The sequence below is a fragment of the Mchenga conophoros genome, linkage group LG9, assembly GCF_057382185.1.
Source record: "Mchenga conophoros isolate Kocher_MC1m ecotype Shallow Benthic linkage group LG9, M_conophoros_male_GT1.1, whole genome shotgun sequence".
NCBI lineage: Eukaryota > Metazoa > Chordata > Actinopteri > Cichliformes > Cichlidae > Mchenga > Mchenga conophoros.
The window spans coordinates 25,891,221-25,910,155 of NC_140534.1; the positions used below are offsets into that span (position 1 = coordinate 25,891,221).

Here is an 18,935-nt window from a genome sequence, read left to right on the forward strand (position 1 = left end):
CACAGATTTTTTGGAGGAGGGGGTTAACACACTTTACTCGTGAATGAATGCAAATGTAGTTTTCTTTAAAGATTTCAGCAGAACTTAAAACCTTAAAAAAAGACAATTTCAAGTTGCTGCTTTTTGTTTTGCTCATGTATCAAATCAGTTCAGGAGTGATCGCAGGCTTCATTTTTGGTGGCAGAGCAATTTTAAATCCCTGCACATGGCAACTTATTTGTCTGTGGTTAATTTCCGTTATAATTTCCCAGTCAATTTAATCTTTATGGTATTTTGCTTATTGCCTTACCTCATACATAACTGTGCATATCCACACATTCAGATGGTGCTACACTGCATTTTACAGCCTTTAGCAGAGTGCAACACATCCAGGAAATCTGGCAATTTGACAACACAGATTTGGCAGTTGTGGGCGGTATAGTTCACTTTCACTCGGATCGGACTGTCCCGCGTGTCAGTCCCACCGTTTCTGAATCCATAAATAAGAGCAGAGCTGCAGAATCTGCAGACTGGCTACGAAGAAACTAAAATAAGAGGCAGATGTTTGAATCGATCATTAAATGCTATTAGTTAAATCAAAAAAGGTCAGAACGTTATTCATTATAAACATCTGCTGACTACAATGATGTTTATCATCAAACATGGCGACGAGTATGTGTGCAAAACACTGACAGAACATAAATGAGGGCTGAAAGCGTGACCTTTAACCTTCTTGTAGATGTTTGCATGAAAGCTATTAGGAATGAATTATTTCTAATGATGTCAGTTGCAGCCAGAGGCCAAACTAAATGAAAATAGGCCAAAACAAAATGTACACCTGTAAAAGCGGACAAGCAGAAAGGCAAAGAAGACAGAAATTCAATTACAAAAAATATATTTTGTTTTATAAAACAACGTTTATTCAGGTCAGACACTTAAAAAGATCTCATGATAAGAACATAGCCAAGCACAAGTAAACATTTCAGACACTGTCTTTTTCCATGCCTGAGTAATGACACAGTAAGCTGCTGAGGTCGCAGGTCATTCTTTCTAAATGTTAGTCTGGACCAAATGAAAGAGAGAAAAAAGATCTACACTGAAATTTACCACTCTGAGCACATTTATTATTAGTAATAAAGGTTTTTACGCATTTTATGAAAATCTAGAGTGGCACTTGGTAAGAATATTTCCTAGAATAAAAAAAAACCAACCAGAATAGAAACAGGCTTAAAGATGTTGTTCTTTTTAAACTTGTATTTAATAAAGCACATTTTAGAAGACATAAAAAATATTAGCTTTATCTTTACCATAAAAGTGCTGCTGTAGCATAATGAGTGATCGCATGACCACTATTCACTGTAAAAAATAAACTTTTTTTTAAAAGATGCATTACTTAAAAGATCCTGTAGGGTTCAAGTGTTTTTTTAGTGTTTGGTTTGTTTGCACACAAAAATACATCACCATCAGCTGTTATCAGAAAAAGGAGAATAAGATGAACGACAAATTCAAATTCACGCTCTGAGGATCTTTGTCGGTTCTTCGCTTGATAACATCTGAGCGGAATATGAAATCTCAGGAAAATATTAGGTGCTAAGATAGGTAAGTCAGAGGGTGTGGTCATATATATGGAAATTTCTCCCTATCTGTCTTGCACTTCTTCAGCACTCCTGATGCGATGGCTTTCACGGCTCTCATAGTCTCAGTGCAGGTTGGCTTTATTAGGGATTCAGGTAGAAGGAAACCAAAATATCCCGTATCCCTCAACTCAAATGCAAATGCGTAGGGGATCCCGTTCCTGTATGCCCAGTCGATAGAGCTTCCTGAGCTGACGTCTGCAAGGAAGTGCAAAATAGACAAGGGTAAGGAAAGCTTAAAACAGGAATACCTTAAGTTAAGTAGCTTTGATTTTAAAGCGTTCCATTTCTGTTGCTGCAGGTGAGCGTTTAGATATCGCTCCTCTCTAGAGCAACATTCAAGGCAACTCTGAATTGATCTTGTATATTAGAAAACTGGCATTTTTCTCCTAAGTTTAAAATGAATAACAGCTCATTTCCATTGCCAGAGCGCAATATTAGAAGGATTCGAGGAACTCACACAGAGTTGTGGAGGCAGGTCCGTATCTGTACTTCACGCCATAGGCAGAGTACAATGCTGTCACTGCATTGTGAGCTGCTGACTCCTGGATGCATGAAAGCAGAAGGCTAGCTCATCTCACATACTGCATTTCTTTAACACTATCAAAGGATCTGTACTAAGCAGCTCTCTCAGATTAATTAAAAAAATAAAACTCAGTGAGTGTTAAGCAATAGATATCTTACCACACAGTTGAAGTTGGGGATTGTGGCATACTTGTAGGAATATGGGTAAAGCAGCATTTGTGCATAGGCATGAATGGATATGTATGCTTCCACGCGTTTCTTGTGCTTGCGCAGGAACTTAGCGACAGCTTTGACTTCAGGTTCAGATTCGGGGAAGGGACCGCAATACGTGTCATCGCACGGATGAGAAGAGGCACCTTCATCTGGGGAAGCAAAGGGAGAAAGGATGAAACCACGTCATCATATCTTCTAACCATACCAGGATGCTTTAAGTGGCATCCTTAATCCAGAAACAGTGACCAAGCAGTAAGTGTAAAGAAATGGAAGTAGAGCAGTAGTTCGCATTGTTGGCACAAACTTTCCTGCGGCGTTTCTGCGTGGAGCATGTGTGCGTTCCTCCCACAGTTCAAAGATAAGTGTGTTTGGTGGATAGGTGATTCTAAATCGGCCACACGTGTGGCCATGTGAGAGGGGGAAAAAAGAGCTTTAGAGAGCATTAAGAGCACAGAATAAAGTGCTGTGTGAATGTGTGTAAATGGATGAATGGGGTTTGTTGTGTAAAGCTCGTTGAGTGGTCAGTAAGACTGGAAAAGTCTAGAAAACCAAATGCCAGCGTGAAGGGGAACTAATAAAGACACAGACTGAAATATGATCACATTATAATCCTTTGCAGACAACCTTATTTCACTCACCTTGACCCAAAAAAGTAAAGAGAAAAGCATCTGAATACATGCTGGTTTTAATTAAAGCCGTATTTTTAAAACTACGAAGTAAAAAGGGCTTCTAAGGTGACTAGTATTAGTCTGAAATGTGTTTGTTACTTTAGAAATTATGGGAGAAAAAAAGACATATTTCAAAGTTTATTTCAGGGATACTTTTCCTAAGGCTCAATTATCATGAAGTACATTTACACTTGAAAGTCCTTCTTAAATATATCTATAAATAGCAGAGGCAAATGAAAAACCATGAATTTCAGTCAGACAATGCTATCTTTGGGCTCACTCTGTCCTGTTTCATGCCTTTTTACAGCAGTCCATTACTGACTAATCAAATAGACTATAATTCATTTAATTATGGTATATTTCTCACACCATTTCCAGACTTTTATCATATATTTTGCACATATTCTCAAACTGTCATATGCCAGAACTCTAAATGCTGTGAATTCATGACCGAGCGTTCCCTTGAAGAGATGTTCTTCATGAGGTATAAAGAAATCTTCCACTCCTGTGTGTCTAGATGTATCACAAAAAAACTTTATTCTATTTTCAGCCTATGTCCTCACTCTCTAGAGAATAAATGAGAACAAATGGATGTAGTTGTTCCTACGCACATAGGGGCACATATATACTCTTAGTCAGATTTGTCAGGTGTTATTTTACCTACCACACCATTTTACTTTCCAGTTTCTGTTAGCGTCCACTCCCCTGCAGTGGAACTTGTGATTTTTGGACCGTGTCTTTCTCCAGAACCGATCCTGCAGGCAAAAAAAAACAAACAAAAAAAAAAAAACACGTTCTTGTCCACTGGCAGTAAAACACATCTGAACAACAGGTTCATTCTTCCTGCATGCAGCAAAAAAAAATATAGACAATTAAACATAAATTAAGCAGCATAATAACATGTAATATCATGTAATAACATAAATTGCATTATTATTTCTCCTGTTTATACGTAGACATTTTTTCTTTCTTTAAAATTATTCTACAATCTGTAGGTGGAAAAAAACAAGCTTCCAGCTTCCCTTCTTTGCCTTGTTTTTAGCAAGCAATCCAAAAAAAATGCAATAAAATGTATATGTAAAATGTGCTTCCCCTCTAAGAAAAGCTTCCTCTCAAAAATGTACATATAGAAAGACCAGCAGAAAAGCCTACAGTACCGTAATCCAGCTGAAACGATAGCCATCCACATTAAAGACAGGCATGATGTAGAAGTTGAGCTGGTTCAGTAGTCTTGTCATCACAGAGTCATATTGGTATGAGTTGATAGCCTGTAATAATAATATAATGTAAGTCCAGTGTAATTATAAAACATGCTCAACTGAAGAGGCATGTACTTGCAGCCCCTTCTGGTTGCACTGATAGCCCAGCTCTCTCAGGGCAAAACGTTCATACGTGCCATCACAAGAGCATTTGCTGTGTCTCCCAGCACAGTCTCAATGTGGAGAAGATACCGGGAGAGCTGGACAGGGCGGTGGAAGGGCATCAGGATTAGTAACTGCTCCTTTGGGCCGAGAGGAGCACTGCCAATGCCTCACAAAATGACTTCCACGTGCATTTATCTGACCAAATTTTGAGATTCAAACTCCATGAAACTTATAAGGATGCTTGATTGGCATTTGCCAGAGCGGCCTCACAGTGAGCACATCTTAGAGATGCCTCAATTTGTCTGTGTTTGCCTGTCTGTGACCACCACCTGCAAACTTGTTCTCTTTTTGGGGTGTTTTCTTTTCCAAAATTCTGGAAAAAAAAAAGATGTCCACACTTTTTCCCCCCAGTGACCCTAATACTCTTTTGTGAATGCGCCATTCTGGAGGAGCCGGATTACCTGTGCAAGCAGAATGGGCTGCAGGTACTGTCTCATGCTACCATAAGTGGCAGGGACGTGAGCAAAAAGCAAGAATGGAGAAAAATCAGTCATTAGGGATAAGGAGAGAGCAAATGTCTGTGACTACCACCTGCAAACTCGTTCTTTTTTGGGGGGTGGTCTTTGTTTTTGCCTCTCCGGTGCACTCGTTGTCACTTTCATTTGCATGAAAGCAACTGAAATTGATTCACAAAGGTTTCTGCATAGATTGATATCCCTGAAATTTAAATGACTTTATGTTACACTGTGATGATCAAGTGTTCCTTTAATTATTTCTGAGCAGTGTATCCTTTTTATATTGTATTCAGGCTCATTATCTATTGTGCATTCAAACAACTGAGTCTGACAGCATAAGAGGATTGGAGCTATGAGACCTGGGCACTGGGCTAATGCTGCTTATACCTGCCTTTTAACCAGACTGAGGCCAAGGTTAATGTGCTTAAGGCTTGAACAAAGATGGCACCCTGACCTCCAGTGGCCTCCCTCTGTTACTACACCACAGCACATTTGTATTTCCGTTCATCATGAGTCCATTTAAGGTGAAACAGTCATGTATTTGACTTTTGCCTTTCTAGAAATTTGAACTGAACCATCATACCGGAGAATGTCAGTGCAACAAATCATTGTTCTGTGAACGGTAAGGTTCAGTGTAATACACTTTTTACTAGCTGATGTTTAAGCAGTTATTTACACCTCAAAATAAGAGGATTTTAAAACAGCTGGTTTTAATGCACCTCACAGGTAACATTCAAAAAACACTCAAAAAAAACACCCAAAACAATCCTTTGGAATTCACTTGAAGTCAGCGCTCTAGCTTTACAGATAACAGATTTTCCTTTAATTTTCTTTACTTTCTGGCACTTATTGTGCTGGACTGTGTTGAAAATCCCACTCATCTGGCATTTAAGCATTATAAAATGAGCCATTAAATGTTCTTGCAGTTAATGTCTGGCTCTGGTCTGGTACCGTCCTCACTTCAGAGAGCACGGAGACTTTAAGGGTGCAAAGGAACTTGCGTAAATGCCTGTGTTATTTCCAGCATTTTAGCTGTAAAGTATTTTCTTAAGTATTTGGATAGCTGTAAATGACAAGTGAACAGATGTTGGCGCTTTGATGAACAGACCATATGTCACAGATAGCATTTTTCGCGCATACATCAAAGAAAGAAAATTGTAAAAATTAAAAGCAATCTGCAGACATTATAAGCACCTCTTTAACAAACCACTGGCAGAAGGCAGGTCCTATCCACTCTCTGGCGTGAACACCACAGTCGATCCACACAGCTTTCTTCTGGAGACGACGTTTCTTTCCTAGCTGACAGGACACGAGCATTTTTAGCTTTAGATTAGGACAAGACAGTGTGTTTGTTAGTTTTAATGTGCCTCCTCTCCTACCTGAAGCACATAAAGCGGTCTTCCTTCATATGACTTCCCAACAGAGAACACGTCAACCAGATTGGGGTGGGTTGTGTTCATCATAAACATCCAGCTCTGGATCTGAGGGACAGGAAATGATGCAGGGAAGTGGATCTTAAAAGACTTGTTTACATAATTTTCAGAAGTAATTACTATGCATTATTGCACATCTGTGTGCTTTGTAAACGTGTGTTGTACATTGAGGGAGAGGATGAAAGCTCAAAGGACAAAAGATTTGTCCTCTGAGCTATGCTGTTTCATAGGGCTTGAAAGATTTGCAAACCAGGAGCCTGATCAACCTGGGAAAATAAACACTCTAAAGCTGTGAAGTGTCTGAAGTGGAGCGCACGTCTCGGTGTGTGAAAGCGCGAGGCCGTGGGAAAGACACATGTGGAACTGTGTAATTGAGAGAAAGCACCCTTAGAGAGGTTTTCTGTTTACCTTGTGGGTGCAATAGATTAGAGAGCAGAGGGGAATGAGAGATAGGTAGGTAGATGTTGGGCTTCATGTCTACCTCTTCCAGAGAGTGGTAAACCTCGTAGTCATACTGAGCCTCTGACCTCCGCTTGCGAGAGGAGCGATATCCCGTCTGCTTTTCAATTTCCTTCTGTAGATTGGAGATAAATACCCTGCGTGAATGAAAGAGAGTGAAGCAGACAAACATGGTACACATTATAACCACTGTAGCATGTTTCCCATCGGCACATTTGGTACTCTGACTGTATGGTGTATGGTTTATTAGACAGTTAATACAAAGATAGAGGAGGGTGTGAACTAGCCAAAGGGAAACATAAGTAATGTAATCTAAAGAATACAGAAACAGAGCTGCCCTATGTCTCATTGTGCAGCTAATGTGTGGAGATTCATATCAGGAAGCACTGGGGAGCATTTTTCTGTAAGTGATGAGTCACTACACTTTAAATTTCCATCCAAATTCAGTCCAAATAGGAGGCTGGGATTTAGAGATTGCAATTCTGTAAAATGGCAGAAGTTCAGGAAAGAACTCGTGAGCTCAGCTCAAAAGTTTAGAAGCCCCAATTCCAAAAATGTTGGAATGCCATGTAAACAGAATGCTTTGTAAATCTTATAAACCAACATTTATTCACAATAGAACACAGAAAAAATACAAAATATTCTATTGATAAAATGCAATTTTAATAAAAAAAAAATAAGATAATTTTAATTTGATGGCAGCAACAGGTCTCAAAACAGTTGGACTGGTGGGGGAAACAAAAGGCAGTCAAAACCAGCGGTGCTAAAAAGAAACAAGTGAAGGGACATTTTGAAACTATTAATTATCAATGCATCGTTAATATGACCGGGTCAAAAAAGACCATCTTAGAGAGGCAGTTTCTCACAAGTGAATATCTCTGTGAATATCTCATCATCTACAGTTGATGATAAATTATTATCATATATTTTGGAGAAATCTGTGCGTAAAGGACAAAGCCAAAAATGACATGGTAAATGGACTGATAGTTATATAGCGCATTTTTATTCTCCTGGAGTACTCAAAGCGCTCTATACAACATGCCATATTCACCCAAGCACGGTCCTCTCTGCTTTTAGGTGCTTACTAACTACCATTCACTCTGCGATGGCTGAATTGGAGAGAAACTCTGGTTAAATATCTTGCCCAAGAATATTTGGGGTCCGATCAATAGATGACCTGCTCGACCTCCTGAGCTACAGCCACCCCAAAATGATACTGGAGAATGCGGGCATTGATCCCGCTACCTCTCGCATGCTAAGCGAGCGCTCTACCATTTGAGCTAATTCCCCGCTAAGCCCGAGCTAACTCCGCTCTCATCAGGTTCGCAGGCAGCACTGCATTAAAAACAGGTATGCTTACAGTTTTTCTCAGTCGCTTTGGTGCGTTTCTCAGATCAGAATTGAAATTCTCATAACTATTAGTTCAACCTCCACAACACTCAGTCATTTGTGCACATCATAGTAGCAATTTCTCCTCTCTCTGAACAAACTGCAAATGATTTTGGACATGAATCAGTTGCTTCCATACATTTCCCTGCTGCTTTCTGACATTTCCATTTGCTTATGTCATGTCAGTCAAAAGTAATCATACCTATGGATGCTGAATAGTCGTTCCCAATAAAACTAATAGTCATACATCCATTGCTTGAGTCATCACACACAAAATTGTTGAACTAGTTATCACATGCCAAATATTGGCCATCTGTCAAGCAAATCCTATACCTTTCTGTATCATTGTTCCTGGAAATGTCTCCGAAATTGAACAATTGATCTCGGGTGAATTACAGCTGTCACTCATGAGGAGGCGTGTGAAAGTTTAGTTGTAACCAATGACAAACAACTTGTTCACTGTCAATTATGGATGAATCCTGTGAATCCCCAATTGGCAAGCATATATAAACTGCGCAGGAGCTAGTGTGTACCATTTCTACACTTCTGTGACACAAAATGGAAGGTCAGCACCGTGGAAGAGGGGTGAGGATGCGGGGAGGAAGGGGAAGAGGGAGTGTAGCATATTTTTCTTTTGCACAATTCTGTAGGATTACAAACACTTCTACACAATGGAAATGTGAAACGTACGTATTCAGTGTCTCAGTTACTCCCAAGACTCCCATAACATCTACAGTGACTTTACTGCACATTTCAGATGGCTGTACAGGTAGGCCATAGTGCTGTCATCAGCATTTTCAGGTGTCACCAATTGTTTTTGCAATGGGAAACACTGAAATTATAAACTGTCATAGTGGAAACATGACAATGCCATTTGACTATCTTGTTCATAAAGATGGTGTCAAGACTTTTCATTTTGATGGCACTGACAGTTTCATTGACATGGATACTTGCTTTTGAGGTATGGATAATCAATTCTGTGCATGTGACGTGCTTTTGCAGGCTATCCACTAGGTTTTGCAGTTTGCACTAATTGTTTTGGGAAATGCACTAACTGCTGTTCAAATGTTAATGGTGTTCTGAGAAACGCACCAAAGCGACTGAGAAAAACTGTAATATGTCATGGAAATCACTGCATGAGATCAGGAACACTTCCAGATATCACTGTACACACGGTTTTCTGTGACATCCACAAATGGGGGTTAAAGCGCTTTCACACAAGCCACATGTAAACATGATCCAGAAACACTGCCATCTACTCTGGGCTCATTTTAGATAGATAGATAGATAGATAGATAGATAGATAGATAGATAGATAGATAGATAGATAGATAGATAGATATCCATAATCATATACTGTGCATGCTACCGTTGTATATAGTGTATTATCTTACTTATTTTTTATTTGTACTTTATTTGTATTTTTTCTTCTGATATTTTTCCGTCTGATATCTGTACCTGAGCTGAGGTAAGGCAAAAAATTTCCCCGTCGAGGGATCAATAAAGTCTAATCTTATCTAATAGTGATGATAGATCTACAATGCTAAATTGCACACTGCATCTTTCCTACAGTCCAGACGATTTACTGAAAACATCTGACACGTCATGAAATGAAAAATACAACAAAGAAGACAGAAGACTGTTGAGCAGCTAGAATCCAAGGATCTCATATGAGACAGCAATGGGACAACATTCGTCTCCCCAAAGTCCAGCAGCTGGTCTCATCAGTTCCCACAGTCCCCCACATTTACAGACTGCTATTAAAAGAAAAGGGGATGCTTCAAAGTGGCAAACATGGCCCTGTCCCAACTTTTTGAAATGTGTTGCTGTCATCAAACTCAAAATGACCTTACTGTTTCTTAAAATAGTGCATTTGAGTTTAAATATTTGACATCTTTTCTGTTTTTATTGTGAATAAAATATGTTTACCAGATTTGTAAATTACATTCAGTTTTTATTTACATTTTACATGTCTACATGTTTTTTTTAAATTGGGGTTGTACATTTTGAAATGCATTGTATAATTTCAGTTATTTCTTCTAGACTAACCTTACATTACCACAACCGACATGGTTGTGGATACGTAAGCTTCTGAAGGGACTAAATCTGTATAAATCTTGCACCATGTCTGTTGTTGGCTTGTCAGGGGCTTGGACTGTACATGGAACAAATAACACAGGTGATTAGTGACAAAAGTAATTTTTGATCAAATTACCAGGATGCAGGAAAACACATTTGGAAATAATGCAAACTAATGATAAGCAGGTCTGTATGAGTTTGTCTTTTAATTTTGCTTCTCTCATGTGTTGTTGCCTGTAGAGATGATATCTTTGTATATACAAATACCTGATAAATTGTGTCCCTATTGACTGCACTACCGCTGTGAATGAAGCACACAGGTATTTGGGGGTGCTGGGATGAGGCAGTAAATCAGGACTCCTGGTTTTATTGTTGACTCATTGATGAGACCATGTAACTAAGGTCACCCTCTCTCATCGCTTGCAACATCTAAACCAGTTTTCCACCTCATCAATCTCCCTGCTGGTAGGAAGAATCATAGCAGTTATGCTACTACTCTTTATGAATTACGAAATATGGTGTAATTGAGGTTAAACCACAGTTATAAGCATCATTACCTGTACACATACGATCCTTCTTCACCTCCCACCTGAGTCTAAAGCATATCATGTGATCTTTTTCAAAGCATTTTTTATAGCAGGTACGTACTAAAATACATTTCCTCATAACGTCCTTCTATAACAGTTTCTATCCACAACTCCTTTAATGATGCTAAAAATTGGGTCATTATCCTGTGAATATACTGAGATGAACAAAATGAAACCCCTAACCACCCACCAAAGCCTGTCCCCCCCCGCCGCGTAAACCATTTTGTGAAAAATCCTCAATCAGTCAACAGACAGTGGAAAAAAAAAAAAAAATCCTCCTCTGCGCTTCAATTCCTCCCCAAGGACTGAGATGACTGGAATTTTTTCTAGCTGTGGCTGCTTTGATAAAACTCCATCATTTCAGCGCTAATTTTGATGAGGGATGGTGTCGAGAGATGAAAGCGTTGCTTTTTGGAGCAGATTGATAGAGTGTCTCTGATGTACGTGTGTGTGTGTGTGTCCCAGCTTTGTGGAAATATGAGGGCCTTTGCGTGCAAAATATGGCCTATTCTGCATGTGCAAATCACATATTCTGTTATGAGAAAGCTGAGTAAACAACCTTTGGATAACAGATGTGTCAAAGGGTGCATGCATGAGAGTAAATATGAGTGTCCATGCTTTTATACTTACTGATAATCAATATTTTCCCGCTTTAAGCGTGCGTGTAAACCTTGCGTGTCGTTACGTTTCACGTGGACATCCACTGTGGCATTGTGACAGATTAGAGAAGCACTGTTGGGCTGCCAGAAATCCACCTAATGGAACACAGTGAACATATTAGGGTTACAGTGACAGAAACACCCAGCAGTAATGTAAAAGTTCTTACACTGTGAAAGTGTTCTTGGGCAAAAGCAGCCTCACTGAAATGGCAGTTTTATCTTAAAAAGTATCAAATTTAATTCATGGAAATTTTCCTGCTTATCGATAGAAACTTTCCCATGAAAGGTGCCAGGAGTGCTAAAGAGTGAACTGTTAGCTGACCGGTCGCTATAGTTGAGCGTACTGTATGCCAGCTATCACGGTTATTATCACCCAACTTTAATGGGATTAATTTAATTTCTTTGATAAAAACAAATATTTTTTAGTTTGTGTGTGTGTTATGCCGTCTACCCAAAGAAACTCACTAGAAACTGGACTTGCACTTACACAGCAGAGCTTTAGGATTTTTAAGACCGATACCAGTGCTGATATTTGGTGATTAAAAGGTTGGATATGTCAGGGTTATACTCATAACATAAACAGATTTTCCTGACATTTGTTGTGTGTAAATATTTATGAGTCCTTACTGAGATACTATGACAATGCAGTTTTAAAATAATCTTGTTCTATTTTCCCAACTACTCGTGGATTACTCATTTATGCTCAGGACGATCAGCTAGTTGTTGTGTTTGTGGTGTTCCAAACACGTGCTGGACAAACTAATCAATCAATATATTGGACTGCATTCAGGCTTCATAATATTGTGCTCTTCTAACCTAACTAATCATTCAAAGCACTTTACTACAAACCATATTCACTCATTCATACTTTATTCTACACCTTTAAACACTTTCTATCAAATGCAAGCACGCACACGCACACAGTTTTATTAAGACCCAAACAGGGAACCATTCCTACTTCCGTGTTCAAGCAAATTTGGGGAATGATTCAATGGAGCAATCCAGAGTAAATAAACCTCACTTGGCTTTCTCCTCTACTATATGACCTCAAATATCTTTGATAACAAGGTCTTTCAGTACTTATCACGATGTGATAGCCAGAGTCCTAACAGCCAGATATCCTTGCCAACCAAATAAACAAATAATAAACCACATAGTAACTATAGCAGTAAAACTGTGGAAAAAAGCGGAGAAGACGAGAATTTAAAAGGATTTAAAACAAACAGGAAGCAACTGATCTACCAGTAAAAGCACTGTAGTCACTGTAAAGAGATTGCTGTTTCTATGTTTGCAGATGTGTACGCCCTCAGCTGGCTTTCATTTTCTGCATGGGGGGCAAAACATGCACATGCTTGTTAATGTGTCAATTGGTTTAATGCTTTACAGAATGCATACCAGAATAATTTAACTACGTTTAGAGCCAGAAGGGTCAAATACCCTCAGCTGGAATGCATGGTGCCCCTGAGTGCGAACCCCTCTCTATTCCTGCACTTTTATGGTGTTTCCAAATGGTTAAGCACCCCAAATGTTTCAGCACTGCTCGTCTTTTAGCAAAACAAATCCAAAACACATATGCCAGAAGGCACTCAAATGTCCCTGATCAGATAATACAATTCCTTAAGTTAACATTTTATAGCTGTATTTATGTGCCTCAAAGAGGCATTCTTCGTCTGCCTTATAAATCTTTTATCTCTTGATTGTTTATTTGCAGCGTAGCCATAAATTGGATTTGTTTTGTTTTGGTTGATGTAGCACAGACACGGGCAGAACAAGAAAGAAAAAGTTACGGTTCAATAAAAATGGAGCTGGCTCCCCTTAGGCCAGATGAGGTGAAATCAAGTAAATGAAATCAAGTTGGTCAAGGTAGATTTAATATAAGAATGCCAACAATGCTAACGGGGCTGTCTAAGCTGAATTAGACAAGCTATAGCATCTTAAATGCATTAAATCTGTTTGGAGGTCAGTCATACCTGGAGCAATCAATATTTATTCTGAAAACCTGTAAGGCCCACATGGATTGTGACAGTTTTATCCTCAAATTCAGCAACAGCCTGTTAACAAAGACTGTCTCTCCTGCTGTGGAAAAGAGATTTTCCACTTATGATGATGTCATCTATAGGAAAACGCTGAAAGTTCTCTACAAACATATAAAATGATTTCAATATGACAGGAATATCAGTTTCATATTAGCCTGTGGATGTCTCAAACAAATCTAACATGAGCCCCAAAAGAAACCGAAGCTAATTCTTTTTTGTAGCTCCCATCAAGGCCCTGAATGTTTCTGTTTATCTCAGTTTCGTCTCGGCTGTTACAGCTGGAACTGTTAGCGGTTTACTCTATCCGTTGTTTGAAAGGAAAACTATCAGTAACCACGTAAAGCCCGTGTTTTCATGCAAAGCTATCATAAGTGTAATACCCATTTCCATCTCCTCAGCTCTAAAGGGTTTCCGGCTTTTTCTTATGTACAAATAAACTAAATGTTCTCGAGCTTTAAATAGTTGGTCAGAGGAAAAAAGCAATATGAGAGTATTTAACTTTAAGAGCTTGTTCTTGACTTTTTTTTCTATATATTTTGTTGTTGTTTTTTTTAACATTTTAGGGAGGAAAGAAATCCTTAGTTGAAGACACTGCCGAGCTTTTTCCAAAATGAGGAGCCCAGGTAAAAGGAGATCTCTAAAAAATGATGCTATTTTGTCTGTGATGCGTCCGATTTTTGACTCACCTGCACCCTGAAGTGTATTCGACCTCATGCCTACCCTGAAAATGAAAAGTTTGACTTGACACTGGAGGCATGGCAGTGTGAACAAGCTACTGAAAACACATGTCCACAGCTGTCCAAACAGTGGCTGCTGCTGCTTTGGTTGGGTGGCCTTGAAGCACCCTGTCCACTGCCCATTCATACAGAAAACTGAGGCCCGACCAGGAACCTGGCTCTCTCTTAGTGTCGCTCCCTACAAATCAAAAAGCATTTACTAAGTACTTCTCTGGTTTTTTTTGTCTCTCTTCAATCCTTTTTCTGTTTTGGGCCGTACTGGCCTGGCGTTCCTGGACCACTTGCGGTAAATGGTATACCAAAGAAAGCTAAAACTGACCACACTGTCTGAAAACCAGGATTTTAGAACCACCAAGGCTCAATTTTTTAAATGAACTCTACAGTTATTATTTCTACAAGCAGACTTTCAAGGTAATTATTCTGTAATAGCAAACCTGTCAAACAAAATAACCCTCAGATTGTACATCTGTGAATATATGAACATAATTAGCCATGGGAAAAAGGTGCACCCAGTCTCCCGTTTTTAGCCTTAAATTTAAGTGTATTTTTGATCTTTTGAGAGCTGTTAGAAGGGACAAAGTGTTATTATTCCTTCCCAACTCCACATTTGCCACCTTTGACTCTGTTAGAGATCCTGGACCTTGATGCAGTTGATCCACTGTCTGAAACAAGCTCCCTGCCTTCTCGCTGTAAACGAACTTTCTTCTAATCTCTCACCAACTGTGCCCGAGGATGGCCGTATTAACGACACCCACTCTCACTGACATCAGCGAGAGACAGAAGAGAAAACTGGTTAAACTGAACATTTGGCTCACATATTACTTACAAATACTTTGACCTCATTATTTGAAACCATATTTAATATGAAGCTCCACCATTCTAACAAGCCATATGCCATATATTCCAGAAAATAAGGAAAAGGATAATAGATCCGCTTTGTGTTCCTGCTCACAGAGGATGACTGGATCACTGGATTTCTCTTTGTAAGTCTTAATCTTACAAAATAGAGAGTCCTGATATGAATTATGAATTTGCAAACAATTTAGCTTTGCATTAGCAAACTAAAACAATGTATAATGAAGGCCATGCTGTTGGCTGGGGTAATTACTTCCAAATGAATATGGGAAAAGAAGCAAGGGCTGTTGTGTCCTGCGGGGGTTCCCCCCTGTAATTTCAGTATCTTTGAAACACATGTTCATTTAGTTCTTAAGCTGTGAGACATCCAGGCGTTTGACCCAATATGACAAACTCCTTTGTATTTCATCCAATTTTCTTTTGGTGTTTCATATTAAAAATGATTGCCGAGTGTCTCGCTGACAGTATCTCAGTCTCTCAGATTGCAAATGTGTCCTGACTGTGACAGATGAACACACTTAATTGCTTTCTGCCTCATTGAAACTGTCACATCGCCTTGTCGGCCCACCATCCCACCGGCATCGGGGCTAACTGCTTGTCCGTGGCCGATGTTCAGCTGTCAGACATTCATGTGGGCTGAATAATAACAGATATTAAACTTTTAACATGCTAAAAGTATCACATCACATAAATATATAGCACCTAGGAATGGATATAAAAGGTGTACATGAAACAAAATAAAGTGCCAACCTTCATGTGTCCGAGAATTTCTCTTAGGGTCCGGACCTCCTCATCATTACTTGGCGTGATCTTGAAGACCTGATCACTGTGAAGAGAAAAGCTTTTGTAAGCACTTTTTTTAAGTATCCTAAAGTTTTTTTTATGGCTCTGTAACAGGTCTTTGATCCATTTTTTTTGTTTTGGAAAAAACACATCATTTAAAAAACATCTGGGCCATTGTGTCAGGTAATGAAACTGGCTTTTGTGCCAATAGAAGAGGACACTTCTTAAAGCAGCATAGATTGTAGATGGGGGGAAATGGGTGGGTCCTTTTTCAGTATAGATGACAAGGATCAGACCTCAGCCAAACAATCTGTCTGAGGTGTCATTAAAGGATTATATTTCATCGTTTCCAGCTCTGCAGGTTGCACCTGGAACGAGTCCCTGGCAGCCCTCATACAGTAGCAGCGGCAGCTGCTTCACATTTTCATACTGCAAATCAGTACATCTTGTAAATATGGACTGATGTCATGTATTTACCATTTAAGCATAGTATAATGATCTTTTGTTTCTAAATTAGAAGTAGCAATTAGTTTAATGCATTTGCCTACTTTTAAAAATATAGTTAAACCCTTTTTCCAGCTGTGTAATTTTAGATAAATCCACACAGATAAAACTACAGATAGATATTTAACAATGAGATTTATCTTACTAGAATTAATGGACTCAATGAGATTTAAAACAAAACCCGAGTGAACTTAAGAAACAAGAATACATTTGACTGCAAAAAAGTTAAAAATTACACCACCGAGACAGCAATCATTACACCCCCATACAATGCTTGACATGTTCACAGATAATGGAATAAAAAACTGTAACCCCGCGAACCCTGTGAGTGCTCCTAATCCAGTCTGCAAACCACGTTTTTATGCCTGGCAGCAAAACAAAGGCTCTCTTTTTCCTCACTGTGAATCTTACATCATGTTGCTATTAAATCTGCAGATCTCAGCGTCTTCACTTTACCTTACAGTTAACATGCCGGCAGTATTTTCATTACATTCTCTTTACGATAGGCTTTATTTTATCTGCAGAGAAACCTGTCTGTTTGCCTGGTTTTCACACTTTTCCACCTTCTCTTTGAGCATCTTCGTCTTTCACTTCTTTCAAAAGTCTTTTAATGGTTTGTCACACAGGAAGTTGGGCCCCCCCCTAAACAAAGGTGGCAGTAGGCCATTCTAAAGGTCTGAGCAACAAAGGCGTCTGGGTGTCCCACATGAGTGACTGCCCCATTTCACGCTGCTAAAAAAAAAAAGAAACCCAGCCTGTTTCCACGAAAAGAGCAATGACAGAAGACATACTGAAACACAGTTCCTGAAACATCAGAGTAACATGCGTTTAGAAGAAGGTTCACAGGACTTTGGTACAGTAATATAAGCATGGCGTAAACAAAGACAGCCTTTAGCATCCCAATGCTTTTTAGGCCAAATCATTCCTTCATGTTTTAATGATTCTCAAAGCTGACAGCCTGTTTTTGTTACAAAGCTGGACTGGCAAAGACATTTTGCTTTGTTTCTACCAGCTACGGGGCTAAAGCTGTCCTTAAGTTGTCAGTCTGTTGATTCTCACAGCAGAACCCTTTCTGGGATGGAAGCAATTTGTTTTTAAGACGCTCAGGCCCTTAAACCGAAAAGCTCTCAGTAGTATTTTATATTTAAACAAACTACTCTGAGCCTTCCTCCATTTGGAGAATCCAAATTTCAGTGTCTGATAATGCTCTGTTGATGAATTACATGATATTAAATGAAAAGTTTGGAAGAGGAGGCTTCCAGTTGTGATAACCTCCCTTTTCTATATAATACCAAAACATAAACCCTAGAGGAAATATCTCGTTGTCCAGGTGCCCCCCAAATTTTTAATCTGGGGTCAAACAGTGATATTAGTAATTTAGGCGATGGGGTGCTTTGCCTGCATTCAGTCACATGAACCTGCAGACAGACTGATAAACCAAGACCTTTGATTAAAAAAAACAAAAACACCTCATAGCATTAGTACTAGAAAAAACATTGCGCTGGAAGCCAGTGCAGCTTCAAGAATCCCCACTGTCATCTGTGCTGTATTTTGAGTAATCTGGACACAACAGACACGGTCTTATACAAATGCCATCAGTCAACAAGAACACTCTGGGAAAAATTTAGAGCAAACTTAAACATGGTATTATGTCTCAAACGGGAAACATGGATTGTGGAGATGGCGAGCACAAAGGCTGTCTTTGTTCAGTCTCTCATAAGATAAATGGTAGTGTCTGCAGACGACTTGTCAAAGTGCGCCTTTCCTTCACTCTAAACACTTCTGTCTCCCTCTCAGTGTTTACGTGAATGGGAATCCCAGTAGCCTCAGAAATGAATGGGGGGGCATTTCACTCACCCTGCGTAGCGGTTGTTGTAGAGATAGCCGAGGACGGGACACAGCACGTTATTGCAGATTATCACCCAAGTCAGTAAAACCGATGCGCGAAATGCTCCCATGTGGTCCGGTGACATTTCTGATCAAAGACGGAGACACTCTGAAGGATGCAAATAAACTAAAACAAAAATGGAAACTTGATGATTCTCGGTTCAGCCCACCACCATCAGCAACAGCAGCAGCAGTTTGGCAAAGTCGCGTATTGGCGTGCACTCTCGTTCAGTTCTTCCACTGACGAAAAAGGTGCAAAAAGTCAGTCCACTGACACGAGAGACACTTTATCAACTCTTTGAAGCTCTGGAGGGAATTGCAGGGTAGCAGCTCTTTTTAAAATGAGGAGGACCTGAATCGCGTGGCTCCGGTGTGGGCGAAGCCGGTAACTGGATCCCTCTCCGGTGCGTAATGTGCTCTGAGAGGATAATGAGCTTTAATGCCAGCCGTTAACCCGCGTCCGCCTCAGGTTATTTTTTTAAGGAGATTTATATATGTTTTAATTTTTAAGTGATGCATAAAGTTCTGATTGAATTCACCTCTAAACTTTAAGAGAAATTTTCTTCCAGTGTGTTCAGCTCAGGTGCTTTTTTGGTGCCGATTAAACATCCTACATCCGCATACAAACA

The 18,935-nt window shown here is 39.5% G+C and overlaps 1 protein-coding gene and 1 non-coding gene across 2 annotated transcripts; both read right to left on the reverse strand.

The window, feature by feature from the left end:
- Positions 1-900: 900 nt before the first annotated feature.
- Positions 901-18,590, reverse strand: cpa6 (carboxypeptidase A6). Its single transcript, XM_085285971.1, has 11 exons — positions 18,277-18,590; positions 15,883-15,958; positions 11,476-11,600; positions 6,813-6,927; positions 6,278-6,379; positions 6,093-6,197; positions 4,177-4,287; positions 3,684-3,774; positions 2,298-2,500; positions 2,074-2,158; positions 901-1,811 (listed from the first exon to the last, which is right to left on the reverse strand). The coding sequence occupies exons 1-11, from the start codon at positions 18,390-18,392 to the stop codon at positions 1,597-1,599; spliced, it is 1,344 nt and encodes a 447-aa protein (XP_085142097.1). The 5' UTR covers positions 18,393-18,590; the 3' UTR covers positions 901-1,596.
- On the reverse strand, positions 8,008-8,080 carry trnaa-agc (transfer RNA alanine (anticodon AGC)). The gene has a single exon. It is a non-coding gene; the product is annotated as a tRNA-Ala (tRNA).
- Positions 18,591-18,935: the final 345 nt, after the last annotated feature.

Excerpts from the sequence above, each read along its gene's own strand:
- cpa6 (XM_085285971.1), bottom strand. The coding sequence starts at position 18,392 with ATGTCACCGGACCACATGGGAGCATTTCGCGCATCGGTTTTACTGACT. Across the intron at positions 11,601-15,882 it reads AAATTCTCGGACACATGAAG|GTGGATTTCTGGCAGCCCAA; the intron begins GTTGGCACTTTA and ends GTGTTCCATTAG. Across the intron at positions 2,501-3,683 it reads CTGGAAAGTAAAATGGTGTG|ATGAAGGTGCCTCTTCTCAT; the intron begins GTAGGTAAAATA and ends TTGCTTCCCCAG.